General features: G+C 39.6%; 1 protein-coding gene across 4 annotated transcripts in view; it reads left to right on the plus strand.

Moving 5' to 3' along the window:
* The first annotated feature begins 474 nt into the window (after positions 1–474).
* Positions 475–15208, plus strand: part of SNX13 (sorting nexin 13) — a 143816-nt gene continuing 129082 nt past the window's right edge. For 2 of the 4 annotated variants that reach the window (XM_060108168.1, XM_060108171.1), the window contains exon 1: positions 607–686. Coding sequence is in view for 1 of the 4 variants with exons in the window: in XM_060108174.1 (XP_059964157.1) it covers positions 675–686 (12 nt within the window). In the remaining 3 variants the exon portion in view is untranslated. Of the gene's footprint in view, positions 687–15208 lie in introns of all 4 variants that reach the window. The other 2 variants (XM_060108174.1, XM_060108170.1) reach the window with 2 other exon arrangements.

The raw sequence follows: 15208 nt of genomic DNA on the forward strand, positions 1-15208 counted from the left end.
CATTCAGATCATATTTAAGCCCCAGACAGTGGAGAAAGCCGAACATCCCCCTCCTGCTCTTGGGTCGCCGCGGGGCCGGAGATATGCGAGAGGGAAGTTTTTCTACTACTGGACATCTGCCGCCTTGTCCCCGAGACGCGCGAAGTCCGCAGCGCCATCCGTCGAAGCCTCGGCCTCTGCCCGTCTCGCTGTACCCCAGGGCCGACCGACCCCGTCGTGCGGCGGAGGATCAGCGGCCGCCGCGGACGCGCGCGCCGACTCCCGGGCCGGAATCGCGCTGGGGCCTCTTTGCCCTCCCAGCGGTCCCAAGTCGGGCTCTGCGCCCTGCTCCTGGGCCCTTGCAGCTGGCGCCCATTGGGTCTCCGGCCACCCGCCTCCACTTCCCCTCGCGCCGGCGCTATGGCGACGGTCACGAGACGCCGGCTGCCCCTGCGCCCGCCAATGGGAGCGCACGTCGCGGGGAGACGCGGACGTCGCTCTTCCAAGATGGCGGCGCGTCCGTCGAGAGCTGCCGGGCCGGAGGGAAGCCAGCGAAGCCGAGTAAAGCCGCCGCCCGGGAGAGGACTGAAGGAGCTGTTGCCGCCGTTGGCGGCGGCTCAGGCAGTTTTCGCTGCTGCTACGGCTGTTGCCATGCGGCGAGGCTAGGGAGGAGCTCACTTCCCCGGTGTGTAATAATGTTAACAGAGGTAAGCGGCGACGGCGGCCAGTGTTTACCTGTGAAATGGGGAAGGGGCTGGCGCCGGCCGGTCGGCTAACATTATTTCCGCCGCCTGCGGGCTCGACCCTTGGTAGCGGGCCCCGGGGCCCGAGCAGAGCGGGGATCCTACAAGTGCCCCCTGAAGAGGAGCTGTGCTGACTCAACAGTCCCGCCACCTCCGGCTGCCTGTGCCTCTTCTTTCGCAGTTGCCACTTGCCCGTCGCCCCTGGCACTGGTCTCCCTCCTGCCGTCGCTGCCTCCTAACTCGCCGCTCCCTTCGTGGCGTCCCCTTACACGCTGGTCTGTGGCAGTGTCGGTCTTTCTGCGTTGCTGCTGGTTCCTGTTCCCCTACGGTTTGCCCGAGGTCTCTCTCTTCGCGGGTCCCTGGCCTCCAGGGCCCTCCGCCTCCAAGCTCGGTCGGCATCCTGGGTTTGTCACTCGGCCAGACCGGTTTGTTTCCCACCCCCTACCTTGACTGCTTCGTGAAGAGGACCTCTTTTTCTCAGGGGGATACTTAGATAGCCCAGTTACATTACCTCCCTCTCCCACACCCTGTCACCTTTCGCTTAAATCGTAGGAATCTGAAAGTTGAGTTTAGCATCTATCCTCTTGATTTGCTTAAGACTTCCTTGGTACTCTCAGTGGAACAGTTTTTTCCCTTGGTCCTGAAATGGAAGTAGGGCAACTATGACTAGCCAATCAGTTTCCCTTTTCTAGTGCTTGATGACCATTGCAAAAAGCAGACTTTTTGAAGAAGTAGAGTTTGCCTTTACTAGCAGTATTTTAAGGGGAAGAACGAAATTGATGTAAGTAGGTACTGGACCTAAGTTAACACAGTTATGTGTTGTGGTATATGTTAGTGTGGGTGTCATTGAAGATAAATTCTGAAGCTTGTGGATTTGAGGAAATATCTTAGAAGCTATACTCACTTTAAGTCCTGTGAAGCTTCCAATGTCAGCTGTCAGGTACTAGTTTGGGCATCTTTGTGGGCTGAACTAAGGATAGCAAACAATTTTAAAAATGGGCAATGGGAAGTATTCCTACTTGGGCTAACGAGGACATAAAAATGTTTGTAGATGAGTGGCTTTTGTTGTGTGAAAATGTGATAATAAAGGACTTGCCTTTCCAGCCTTATTAACTCTGAGGAACTTCATACTTTGGTATTTGTACTTAATAATCTGCACACAGCCTGGTGTAGGATGGGCCTGGTAAATACTTATTGGTTGATTTTTAACTCATGAACTACTTATTTCTAGTAGTTTATAGTTCACTATATATTTCTGAATTCCATAGATTTTTTTTTCATTCCTGTAGTTAATTTTATTCCCATGGTTAATTTTATTCACAGAGATTATGGTATATCATAAACTCTGTTGTCATTAGCAGTATTAGGTTAAAAAAAAAGGCAAGTAGCAGAAGTTCTATTTTTACCTGTAGTGTGATATTTTGTTAGGAATAATTAGCCTTATAATAAATTTTCAGTGGTGTTGCTAATGTACAATATTTTATGAGATAATCTTTTGGTTAAATTTGGCTTAGGTTAGCAGCCTTTGAAGAGTTGTAATGCTTTCACATGAACTCAGTGCTTGCTAGTAAAATGAGAGTCTTGATTTGGAAAGGCTGAACTTTCTAAGCTTCTGTATTTTATTTTTTATTTTATTTTATTTTTTGGCTGTGCCACGCGGCTTGCGGGATGTCAATTCCCCGACCAGGGATTGAACCCGGGCCACGGCAGTTAAAGCCGCGGAATCCTAACCGCTAGGCCACCAGGGAACTCCCTGAAGCTTCTGTATTTTAAAATAATTTCATCTTTCAGTGAAATATTTTAAACAGTAAGTCAGTGATAGTAGTTAGATGTGCTTTATTGCTATGTGTGTGTGTGTGTGTGCTGTGCATAGCTTTTAAGTGGAAGAGCCAGGGTTCCAACCTGGGCAATATCTGCTGAGTTTTTCGTTAACCACTACACTAGATTACCTCTCCAAAGTAAGGCCCACATTAAATGGTACTTGGATCTCATCTATGGTTGTGAGTAGTCATTTTATAGATGAGAAAATTGAAGCCCAGAGACTTGTCCAAGGCCAAACAATTATTAGTAGCAAAGGTAAAACTAGCATCCCATCTCCTGACTCTCAGTACAGAACTCTGACCATTTTGCTCTCTATGAATAGTTTTCGGCTCTCTTGAGAGATTTTATTTTATTTATTTATTTTAATTTATCTTTCTTTTATTTATTTATGTTTGGCTGCATTGGGTCTTCGTTGCTGCGCGCAGGCTTTCTCTAGTTGCGGAGAGCGGGGGCCACTCTTTGTTGTGCAGGCTTCTCATTGTGGCTTCTGTTGCGGAGCACGGGCTCTAGAGTGCAGGCTTAGTAGTTGTGGCACATGGGCTCAGTAGTAGTGGTTCGCGGGCTCTAGAGCGCAGGCTCAGTAGTTGTGGCACACGGGCTTAGTTGCTCCGTGGCATGTGGGATCTTCCTGGACCAGGGATTGAACCCGTGTCCCCTTGCATTGGCAGGCGGATTCTTAACCACTGTGCCACCAGGGAAGCCCCACCTACTCTTTTTTTTAAATAGGAGTGAACTTCCATATATCAGACTTAGGATATAGGATGTTTACCTGAGAATTTGTTTCAATTAATCTGAATTTTCACAACATTCAAATATAATGAAATATTTATTAGTGAATTTTCATTACACACACTTTAAAAAGCTACTGGGGTTATTATTTCTGAGCATGTATTATTACAGAGAACTAAAGGTATAGAAGATGTAGGAAAATATGCTGAATTTGCACCACTGCTGTGGCATACTCTAGAGGTTGTGCATAAAAACCAGTTACCAGTCTGTTGACACTTGTACTTTTAAAAACAATGAATAAAAATCGTACTTATTTAAACTTAGTAGTTGTTTGGGTTGTGTGTAAATGTGGAGCATTAGTAAATGTTACATAAAACTTGTAGTTGTGCTAAGTTATTTCCATCTAGATTTATTGATTTTTTTAATATATTAACACTCATTCTTGATTTTGTGGTTAACAAATATGATACAGATGGGTAAGGCATAAACTGCTGCACTTTTAGAGGTCCCAGGTTAATAATTAAGGGAGTAAAATTTTGTGGTTCAAATAAATTTGGAAGATTTGCCTAAAGGAAGTTAAAAAGGACTTCTTATAGCTTTTGATAGGTGATTTGCTGTCAAAGAATGTGTTAGAATTTGTGTCAAATTGCATAGAGACTGTGATGGTTAATTTTATGTGTCAACTTGATTGGCCTTGGGGTGCCACATTAAATATTATTTCTGGGTACCACCGTGATGGTGCAGCCGGATGAGGATGAGATTGGGATTTGAATTGGTGGACTTGTTAAAGTAGATTGCTCTCCCCAGTGTGGGTGGGCACCATCCAATCTCTTGAGGGCCTGAGTAGAACAATAGGAAGAAGGAATTTGCCCCTTTTTCTGCATCACTGTTTGAGCTGGGACATTTCATTTCATCTTCTCCTGCCCTTGGACTGGGATTTATACCATGAGCTCCCCTGATTCTCAGGCCTTTGGATTGAATTACACCACTGGCTTTCCTGGCTCTCCAGCTTGCAGACAGCAGATGGTGGGACTTCTCAGCTTCCATAATCTTGTGAGCCAGTCCCCCATAATAAATCTGAAAAAAATTTCCTATTGGTTCTGTTTCTCTGGATAACCCTGACGAATACAGATACTTACAGAGTTTCTTGTATTTCGCTTTGGGGAATCCTGAGATGTGATGAGTTGTGCATTAAGGGAGAGTCTTTGGACTTTCAGAGCTCTTTTTTTTTTTTTTTTTTCTTTTTGCGGTATGTGGGCCTCTCACTGTTGTGGCCTCTCCCGTTGCGGAGCACAGGCTCCGGACGCGCAGGCCCAGCGGCCATGGCTCACGGGCCCAGCCGCTCCGCGGCATATGGGATCCTCCCAGACCGGGGCACGAACCCGTATCCCCTGCATCGGCAGGCGGACTCTTAACCACTGAGCCACCAGGGAGGCCCCCAGAGCTCTTTTTAAAGACACACACACACACTCTTGCCCATAGTAAGTGCTTAAGAAAAAATTATGACTTGATTTTGTTGGTTAATACATTAGTTAAGAGAAATACTCTTGGGGTGGGTTACTCCTTAACTGACACGAGCTATTTCTTTAATTATTAGTTAATGACATTATAAAGGCTACTAACCAGAACAAGAAGCATAGGCCCATTGCTATTCAAAGGATGTTAAGAGGTGGGAAAGAGATTTTATAAGGGAAGTAGAAGGACATTACTGTCTAGAATGAGGCTGGCTTGCCACTCTACATCTTTTGACAAGCCAAGCTGAGTATTGCCAACCATTTCTCAAGAATTCTAAAGGGTCTTTGTTTTATTTTCCCCCCATTGATTCCAGACTTTCAGAGAGCTTATAAATAAACTATATTTATTTAGTATTTATTTTCATTATATTTTCTTATTCTAGCATGCATATACCGTTTTTCATCACTTATGATTATCAACTAGCTAGCTGGTTGACAGAATTGCAAACAAAAGCAAATGTGTGATTTTTTAGTTAAACTCTACAGCTTTATATTAGATAAATGTAGGTCTTCCATTTGGCATTTCAGAATATTAAAATAGAGGTTTTAGATTTCCATAACCATCCTTGGGAGTCCTAGGTAGGGAGATACTAGTGTTCAGATGGATTGTTCCAAAGTTTGTTGACCAGTGTTTCATAGAAATTGATAGAAGTTTCTTAACTAGTCCACTCTGTTTAAAAGTTTTGCCTTAATTGCTACAAGTTTATAAAATTACTTTTATTTATTTGAGGAAATACGGAATTAAAGTACAGACATTTGTAGTTTTAAAGGTACAAGGCATTGGTTTGTGAATCATAAGGCCACTGCAAAGTGTATGGGTTTACATTTCTGTGTGTAGTAACTACCAGCACATGTATACACTTGCAGATTATAAAGGGTGCTTCATCTCTTAATCTAATCACGTTGTTAGATGTGCTCATGCTTACGTTCAGTGTCATTTCTAGTGTAACTGTGGAATAAAGAGTATTGTCTAGAGTAAAGAGAGAAAAAAGGGTATGTGAGGATGTTTGAAGTAGATCGTTTTAGGTGGATCAAGTAAGCTCTGTTAGCTGAGTAATAATGGAAAAGGAGGGAGCATGAGCTTCTGGAAGAGGAAGAAAACAGGTTCTATCATGGTTAAGAGTTTCCAATGCTGGCTACTCACTAATTAGCCATTTGGTGGCAAAGCTAAGTGACTTTATGGCATTCCTGAGTGAGGTTCTCAGGGTATGGTTTTTTAAATTGTTTTGAAATTCTGTGGTTTCACAGACCATCAAGTGCTCCCTGAATTGATGGAACTCTAACATTGACTTTCTGAGTCAAGGTTAATTTTCATATTACAATGCCTTATATATTTGTGAGGAGAGGGAACTTTGAATTAAACAAGTGGACAGCTCTGTTTTATCATGTTAAAAAATGGTTGAAGCTTGAGTAATAGGTTGAAGTCATGGTGATGCGTACTTTGTCTATCAACTACCACAATAGTGAGGCTACACAAATATGACCTATATGTTAGGCATTCTAAGGATGAGTCTTAACGTCACCACTTATTTATGATGTGACATTGGGGAAGTTGTTTGAACTTTCTGAGCCTTAGTTTCCTTCTTTGTGAAATTGGGATAATAATAGCACCTTCCTAGCTACTCTTACATTGTTATGAAGATGAAATAAAATGACAGAGAGTAAAATTCTTTGTAAACTGTCAATCATTATACAGATATTAGTGGTTAATACATCAGTTTTGTTCTCTATATGTCTTGCATTAATATGAATTCAGGTTCTAGGCTCCATCTAGCTTTATGGCTCACTAGCTTCTCAGTGGATCCCAGGAGAATGAGGGTATCCCCTGGCCATTGGTGCAGTTACAGGGAGGCAGGGGCTAGCCTAAAAGAAGGGAAAGGAAAAAAAATAGACTGAGAGCATGTCTTGCCGAGTAATAATAAGGATAGCTTCTTGTGTGGTTGGTAAATTGATTCCAGAGAATTTCTGAAAAGGCAGTTCCAAAAAATATTTTGAAAAAGGTTACTTATTTGAGGGTTAGTAGTCATTTGTGTATACATAGTGTGAAATATTCGTGGGAAAAGAAATCCTTTATTTTTAATCAACCCTGGTAAATTATTAAAATCCTGGTAGATTCTTAAGAAATAAATTAATAAGTTCTTAATTCTTAATTGTTTAATACAATTTTTATAAGGCTTTGGTTGTAACTTTTACTAATGGAGATTAATTTTTGTGGATCACTTTGTTCACCAAACATAAATACTCCTACTCTGTGGTAGGCACATGCTAAGTTCTGGTGCTGCAGTTGTGTCCGACCTGAAACCTGCCTTCAGAAAATTCACTATCAGAGCTAACTGGTGCCAGTTTGGCCATCATTCAGCTGAAGCTTTGAGGTCTTTTGTCAGAATAAAACAAATTACGTAATTAAAAGGTGAAAAATTAAGAGGAATAAAAGGTTGGAGAATGTAATTAAAAGGTAGTTACTTGCATTTACTTTCTAACTCTATGTAAAACTACCAGTTTGGATGACATGTCAGCTCTAAAATGAGCTGCTTCTTACAACTGAAGAGTCAGCCCATTTCTACTGTCTCTATTTGCTCCAAGCTAATTCACGGTGAGAAGTGGAAAAAAAACCCCAAGAGAACAGAGTAGCAAAAAAAAAGTGAATTTGTCTTTTGTTTTGTTTTTATGAAAAGACTCTTTATATCTCCTTAAGAGGTCTACCAGATTTTACTGAAAGACGTAGCTGAATTCCATTACCCTGGTAAAAGTAGAACTTGGTCCCTACTCTGTATGTTACATACTCGTGTAAACTCCTGAATGTGCGGCTTACCATTGTATTCCCAGTGCCTGGAAGAGAGCTTAACGCTTAGTCCTCACTAAATATCTGTCAATAAAAGAATGTTGAATATTCCCTCCAGCAAAATGAAAGTAAAATTGAAAAATCACTAAGACAAAAATCATTTTTGATAAATTTAAACTATCACATTAATTATCCTTCAAGGATTGGTTATTATCTCTGTCCATTAGGCTTTTTAAAATAGTACACTGTGGTTGAATACTATGTTTGGGATCACAAAACACGCACACAAAAGTTAGACCAAAAAAAAGGTGAACATTAAGCATTTAGTTAGAATGTAGTTCTGTTTTAATTTTTCCTACAGAGAAGAATCTGATTAGATTGATGTTATTTTCATGTAACAAATCATAAATGCAAGAACAACTTGGATTTTATTTTGTGTTTCTTAGTACTTACTTTTTATGATTTCATTTGTATTCCTGAACTAGATAAACCTAAAGCTTTGTTTATAATAGTACAGTAATGCAGATTTTTGTGGTGCTTTGTTGAGTGTTTCGTGTTTTTATGACCTTTAACGTTGTCTCGAAGTTTGCAAGTAAGAGTAAAAATTTAGTCCTGAATTTCAAAAAGTTGGAAATTTGCGGGGTACCTTTTCTAGGAGGGCAGCTGCTACCACGATCTCTTACCTAAAATACCTCTCAATGTCACTCTTAGAGCATTGTTAGATCATTTCACCCATCTATAATTCCACTGTATATTCAGAAATAATATGTACCAGAAAAGTTCAATACAATAATTCTGCAGCTTGTTTAATGATCTTTCAGTTAGTGCCAGAGGCTTATATACAATCAACTGGAATAATTCACCATTGTTAGATTACTGCACTGTTTTCTCCAATTTCCTGAGGGACCTTTTAATTCTGATGCAGTTGTGAAATTCCTAAGGTGAATCCTGTTTTGCTCTTGACCTTAGCCCTGCATTATTGGAGAGTCCTTGAATGTTACTCAACTTAAACCTGAATTGGTTTTGCTCTTGGAACCCTGGAGCTATCTTTAGCCTGGCTGTGGTTTGGCAGGTTAGCGAGTCTGTGATTCTTTGTATTGTGACATCTTTTATTTTCAGGCCAGAGTTGTGTGACAACAGACCATGTATGGAGAATGGCTCTTGGATTCACGATCATTTGAGGCTTGGAAGTTATAAAACTGAAGTTGTACAGTTTTAATGGAAGAGTTAAGTCTGAAATAAAATTTCACCTCAGTTTAGTTATTACATAGATTCTGGGAAATAATGGTCTGATTTTAAGATACTATGATATTATGTGTTATCTAATGTTTCTCCAAGTCATAATATTATACTTTAGAATTTGTTCTTGATTTCTCTTCCTGAGATTATTTGAGGTGGCATTTTTTCTTCCTCAGAACTTTCCTCAGGGTGTTTAATCAGATCACAACTGTTAGTATAACTAGCTACTTTAATGTCCAGTGTTCATTACTAACATCAGATGCTTTTTCTTGAGTACTACCTAAGTGCTCAACACTCAAACCGTTGCAGTAGTCTAATCCTGGTAAGAGTTAGCAGAATAAGAGGAAGTGGTCTAGAGGGAGGTTGGCGACAACTTGAAAGGTGGAACACAACAAAGGTACAGAAAAAGAAACTGAAATAATGGACTTTACAAATAGTGGGTGTGTTGATTATATAAAAATTTTAGAAAAATCAATTAGGCTTAAGAATATTTTATAATTTATAAAAATATATTTTTTGAACCAGAAAGCTCTACCAGTTAATATCTGATAGCTCAGAATATTCAATCAAATAATAGGCACTAATGCAAGATTTATAGAACTACAGAAGTTAGTGAGATTGTCTTTGTACTGGGACTCAGAGTGTTGTTAATCATCTCTATCTCTGTCTCCCCTCTCTCTCCCCCCCAACCCTGCCACATATATATCTTCTAATCACAAATTGGACATTCTTAGTTTCTGAAGAAGAGTGTATGCTTTTGGTTAAGAGTGGCCGTTGGTGTCAGATTACTTGGATTTGAATCTGTTTTGTCACTTCAGAGTATTTTGACCTTAGAAAGTTATTAACCTTTTTGAGCCTCAGTTTTCTCGTCTGTGTAACTTTTAAATTAATGATACCCCGTAGGGTTGTTCTAAGTATTAAGTGAAATAACATGTTAAGTACTGCACACAGTATTTCCCACAATAAAACTCAAGAAGTAACTAGATTTTAATTACTGTTTCCTCGGAAATAAATAACAAGTGGTTTATTTTTTATAACTTAGAATGTGATTGAAGTTTTTTGTATTCTGTCTTTGTTTTATTGAGGAAGTTTTAAAATGTCAAATTAAACAAAATAATCCCCTTTGATGCAGATGATCTAATTCTTCCCTTACTTTTTCAGTTTTTATTAACTTTCTAATTTATGTATTGCACTAAGAGCTAGATCTAGACTAAATATCAGGAGGAAATCGAGAGGTGACACTTGCATACTGTGGTCATAACTAGAACTTTTGACTGACCAATAATTTCTTCTGCCCACTAAAGCTTTTACCATAGATGAAGTGAAAGGGAAAAGTTGTAGCATAATCTCATATTATGCTTTAAAAAAATGCCAGTGTTGTGTAGTTTTCTGCTATGGGAAGTACTAAGGTTCTTGTCAATTTGATAAAGTTTTATGTAAAGTAGCTCAGAATTTATTTAAGCTTTTCTCTTGAATTGTTCCTTTTATAGGGACTAGAAAGATGAGGAAGTCCTTTGTTTAAAAAAATTATGTAGTTAGCTTGATTCGTATTAGTATACTGTGTGTGTAGTAGGTTAAGAAAAAGACTTAGGGCTAAGTTATTACAAATAAGATTTGTACTTATACATCTAAATATGGGTATTAAGAATGTAAATTCAGTTCCTTTATTCAGGAGCTGCTTATCTGCATTCATGTAATAGTACAATAAATTGTTATATTCAAAGAGTGGAGTGTTCATGTGATAATAACATTTTACTTAGCTGAAGATTCTGCCATCAAGGTCCTTTGTGGATGAATCTGTGTCTGTCTCTATTTTCCTTACTATACTTATTTTTTTCCCCTTGTCGCTGTTGCTTTGCGGATGTGTTGATTTTTTCCCTCACCTCTTTTATTATTCTCTATGTCTGTAGGCGTGCTTGCTTTCTCAGTTTTTTCCCCTAACCTTCACCCTTTCCTTCCCCCCTCCAGCAAATTAAACAGGCCACAATAATTTAACTTTTATTTTTTAACTTATACTCTACTTAATGGGTTTAAAAATACTTTCCATTGCTTAAAAATTTAAAAGGCGAATGTATACAACAGTTTATATATATTTTTAAATAATACAATTCAGTATAATTTCACTTTGTGATTGTATACCTCTTGTCTGAATTTATCTTGATTAAAAAGCCTCATAATCTCAGAGTTAACAGAGAACAATGTTGAGCTTTATTTTTTATTGTGAATTAAGAGCATCTTGTAGTACTTTCAGGGTCATGGTTTTGATGTGGAGTTGTTACTGTACAGCCTTCAGGAACATGAAGGAAATTTGTCTGAACCTGTACCAAGTCTAGAATATACCTTGAAAGTTACCTGAATACTAATACCTACACAATCTACACCAGATTCTTAAGGGGTACCAAGGACTAAGATATTAGTGTCAGTTTAGTTACTTCAGGTTTTTCTAATAAATTGAATTTTTTTTTTTTTTGCGGTACGCGGGCCTCTCACTGCTGTGGCCTCTACAGTTGCGGAGCACAGGCTCCGGACGCGCAGGCTCAGCGGCCGTGGCTCACGGGCCCAGCCTTCCCGCGGCATGTGGGATCTTCCCGGACCGGGGCACGAACCCATGTCCCCTGCATCGGCAGGCGGACTCTCAACCACTGTGCCACCAGGGAAGCCCGATAAATTGAATTTTTAAATCTTAATAAATCACTTTTATTTGATTCCTTAGATATGTGTGCAGAATTTTGCCCATCCCCTCCACATCCTTTTTTTAAAAAAGTCTACTTGAGAGTCGGTGTAAAATAATGGTTCAGGACATGCTTGAATTTTATTTATTTATTTTTTTTAATTTATTTATTTATTTTTGGCTGCGTTGGGTCTTCGTTGCTGTGCATGGGCTTTCTCTAGTTGTGGCGAGTGGGGGCTGCTCTTCGTTGAGGTGCGCGGGTTCTCATTGTGGTGGCTTCTCTTGTTTCAGAGCATGGGCTCTAGGCGCGTGGGCTTCAGTAGCTGTGGCACTTGGGCTCAGTAGTTGTGGCTCGCAGACTCTAGAGCGCAGGCTCAGTAGTTGTGGCACAAGGGCTTAGTTGCTCTGCAGCATGTGGGATCTTCCTGGACCAGGGCTCGAACCTGTGTCCCCTGCATTGGCAGGCGGAGTCTTAACCAGTGTGCCACCAGGGAAGTCCCTCCTCCTCTTTGTCATCCTCTTTCTCCTCTTCACTGTTGTGGATGATTACCTTGTGCATTAGGATGCTGTGTAGGATGCACACAGCAAAATCCTTAGCCTCTGTGATACCTACCCCCCCATTTTGATAACCAAAAATGTCTCCATACATTGCTGAGTGTTTCCTGGGGGAATAATTGCCCTTGGCTGAGAACCACTGCAGTAAAGATAGTGCCTTTTCTGCACTTTATCTTTTTAGATACTTATTTCTAGAATTGTTTTTATCTCGAATCTGTTTTGTTCCATTGATCTGTGTGTTTGCACTTTAGCCTCTTTTGCTTATTTATTTTACTTCTCTTTGTTGTTTAGTAAGTAGTAATTTAAAAAACAGCTTTACTGACATGTAATTTATATACCATACATGAATACAGTTCAGTGGCTCTTAGTATGTTCACAGAGTTGTGCATCTGTTGCCACAGTAAGTTGTAGAACTCATTACCCTCTAACAGAAAAACCCTTACCCTTTAGCTGTCACTCCCAAATCTTCCCTGCCTTGAGCCCCAGGCTATCATCACAAGTCTGTCTCTATGGATTTGCCTCTTACAGACACTTTATATAAATGCAATCATACAGTGTGTGGTCTTTGTGACTGGCTTCTTGCACTTAACATGTTTTCAAGTTTCATACATATTGTAGCATGCATCACTATTTCAAATTTCTTTTTATTGCCTAGTAATCCATTGTATAGAAACACCACATTTTGTGTATTCTTTCATTCATTGATGGATATTGGGTTATTTTCACTTTTGGGCTATTATCAATAATGCTGCTCTGAACACTTGTGTACACGTTTTTGTATGGACATGTTTTCATTTCTCTAGGGTATATACTAAGAATGGAACTGCTGAATCATATGGTAACTCTATGTTTAACCTTTTGAGGAACTGTAAATTGTTTTCAGAAGTACTGCACCATTTTTATTCCCACCAGCAATATAGGAGGCTTCTAATTTCTCTGCATCCTCAAGAATATTTGTTACAATCTGTCTTTTTGATTATAGCCATCTGGTGGGTGAGAAGTGATATCTTGTAGTGTATTTGATTTGCATTTTCCTAATGTCTAATAATGTTGAACATTTTTTCATATGCTTTTTATGACCACTTATATTATCTTCTTTGGAGAAATGTGTACTCAAATCTTGTGCTCATTTAAAAATTAGATTGTTTATTTCTTAGTTTTTATTTATTTAATTTATTTTTATATATATTCTTTTGGCTGCGTTGGATCTTCGTTGCTGTGCGCAGGCTTTCTCTCTTTGCAGCCAACGGGGGCTACTCTTCATTGTGGTTCACGGGTTTCTCATCGTGGTGGCTTCTTTTGTTGCGGAGCATGGGCTCTAGGCACGTGGGCTTCTGTAATTGCAGCACACGGGCTCAGTAGTTGTGGTGCGCAGGCTCAGTAGTTGTGACGCACAGGCTTAGCTGCTCTGCAGCATGTGGGATCCTCCCATACCAGGGATCGAACCTGTGTTCCCTGCGTTGGCAGGTGGACTCCCAACCACTGCGCCACCAGGGAAGTCCCTCTTAGTTTTAACAGTTCTTTGTATATTCCAGGTAGAAGTTCATTATTAGGTATATGATTTACAAATATTTTTTTTCATTCTTTGGGTTGGCTTTTCATTTTCTTGAGGGTATCATTTGCAGCACAGCATTTAAAAATTTTGACATAGTCCAATATATTTTTCTTTTGTTGACTGTGCTTTTTGTGTCAAAAGATATTTAAATTTTGTAATATTTTCTCTAATTAGCTTCAGGAAATGGTATCAAGGATCACATAAACAAGACAAACTAAATACATAAAAATAGAGCTGAAATTAAGCCATTATAGTTTTCCCCAACTTGAATTTTGAAAAAATAATTTTTTTCTTAAATTTTATTATCATATTTAGGTGTGTGTGTGATGATAGAAGACTTTACTGAGAATTTGAGGGTGATGAGGCATTTGGTTTACATTGTAGCAGTGCTAGGTAATTTAAAAACCACTCTGCTCAGTAGTGGAGTAGCTAGCTACAGTAACCTAAAATTTTGCAGTGTTCCAATCCTCAGTTGCCATGCTTTGAGTGTTTTAACGGTTAACCGCACCCAATAGAGGAGGAGGAATCCTCCAAAAGCAGAGACTATTTATTTCTAGTCCTGCCCTCTCTGTCTGTAATAATCTGTTTACCTTCTCCTGAATTCCTGGCTCTATTATTTCATGATTATTGGTGTGCTTATCCATTATTTTTTCTCCCGGCACATTCTGAGTCTCTGGGTCTTGACTTTGCAGATCCCTAACTAGGCCGGCTTATTCTTTCAGCAACACTACATGTCTAGGAATCATAGCTCAGTCATGATGTTCTTGAGGATCATCTCTGATTATGGTCCCGCTGCCTCTTCATAGTCACTTGCAGCAAATGTGTCTGCTCTCATCATCTCCACCTTCTTTTATACTTATTAACATTTTAAAAATTTTATTTACTACCTAATTAAACTTTGACGATATACAAATACATATCTGTTTTTTAAGATTTTCCAGTTCATTTTAAAGGTTATGTGAGCTATTCCCTCGTTATTACCATAATTTGACCAATTGTTTTGTCTTGCTTTCTTAAACAGGATGTTAGTTTCATGTTTTTCACTTGCTGGAGTACAGATTTTATGACAGCCTTTATGATCATTGCTTGATAGAAATAAACATCCATAATAGTGTATTCACTTAAACATTTTAAATGACTGTTAATTGAATGTAAATAAAATGAGTTAAGGATATGGTGTGTCTTTTGTAGGAAAAGTGGTATGTGTAATCTAAAAAGAATAAAGTATTATTTGCAATATATATTTTTTAAAAAGTTCATGCTGCTTGAAAAGTAAACCAGTGCAGAAGTGTATTTAGTAAGAAGTGAAAGTATTTGCTTTTTCTGTTTTAAAAGCAGTCTGGGTACATACTTCTATACCTTTCTTTATATTTAATACACATGAGAGAAAATTTTCATTAAGTTAAAAAAATTACTCTTAAAAGTGGTGCTGTAGGGGCTTCCCTGGTGGTGCGGTGGTTGAGAGTCCGCCTGCCGATGCAGGGGACACGGGTTCGTGCCCCGGTCCGGGAAGACCCCACATGCCGCGGAGCAGCTGGGCCCGTGAGCCATGGCTGCTGAGCCTGAGCGTCCAGAGCCTGTGCTCCGCAACGGGAGAGGCCACAACAGTGAGAGGCCCAT

The sequence above is a fragment of the Mesoplodon densirostris genome, chromosome 9 (genome assembly GCF_025265405.1).
Source record: "Mesoplodon densirostris isolate mMesDen1 chromosome 9, mMesDen1 primary haplotype, whole genome shotgun sequence".
Lineage (NCBI taxonomy): Eukaryota > Metazoa > Chordata > Mammalia > Artiodactyla > Ziphiidae > Mesoplodon > Mesoplodon densirostris.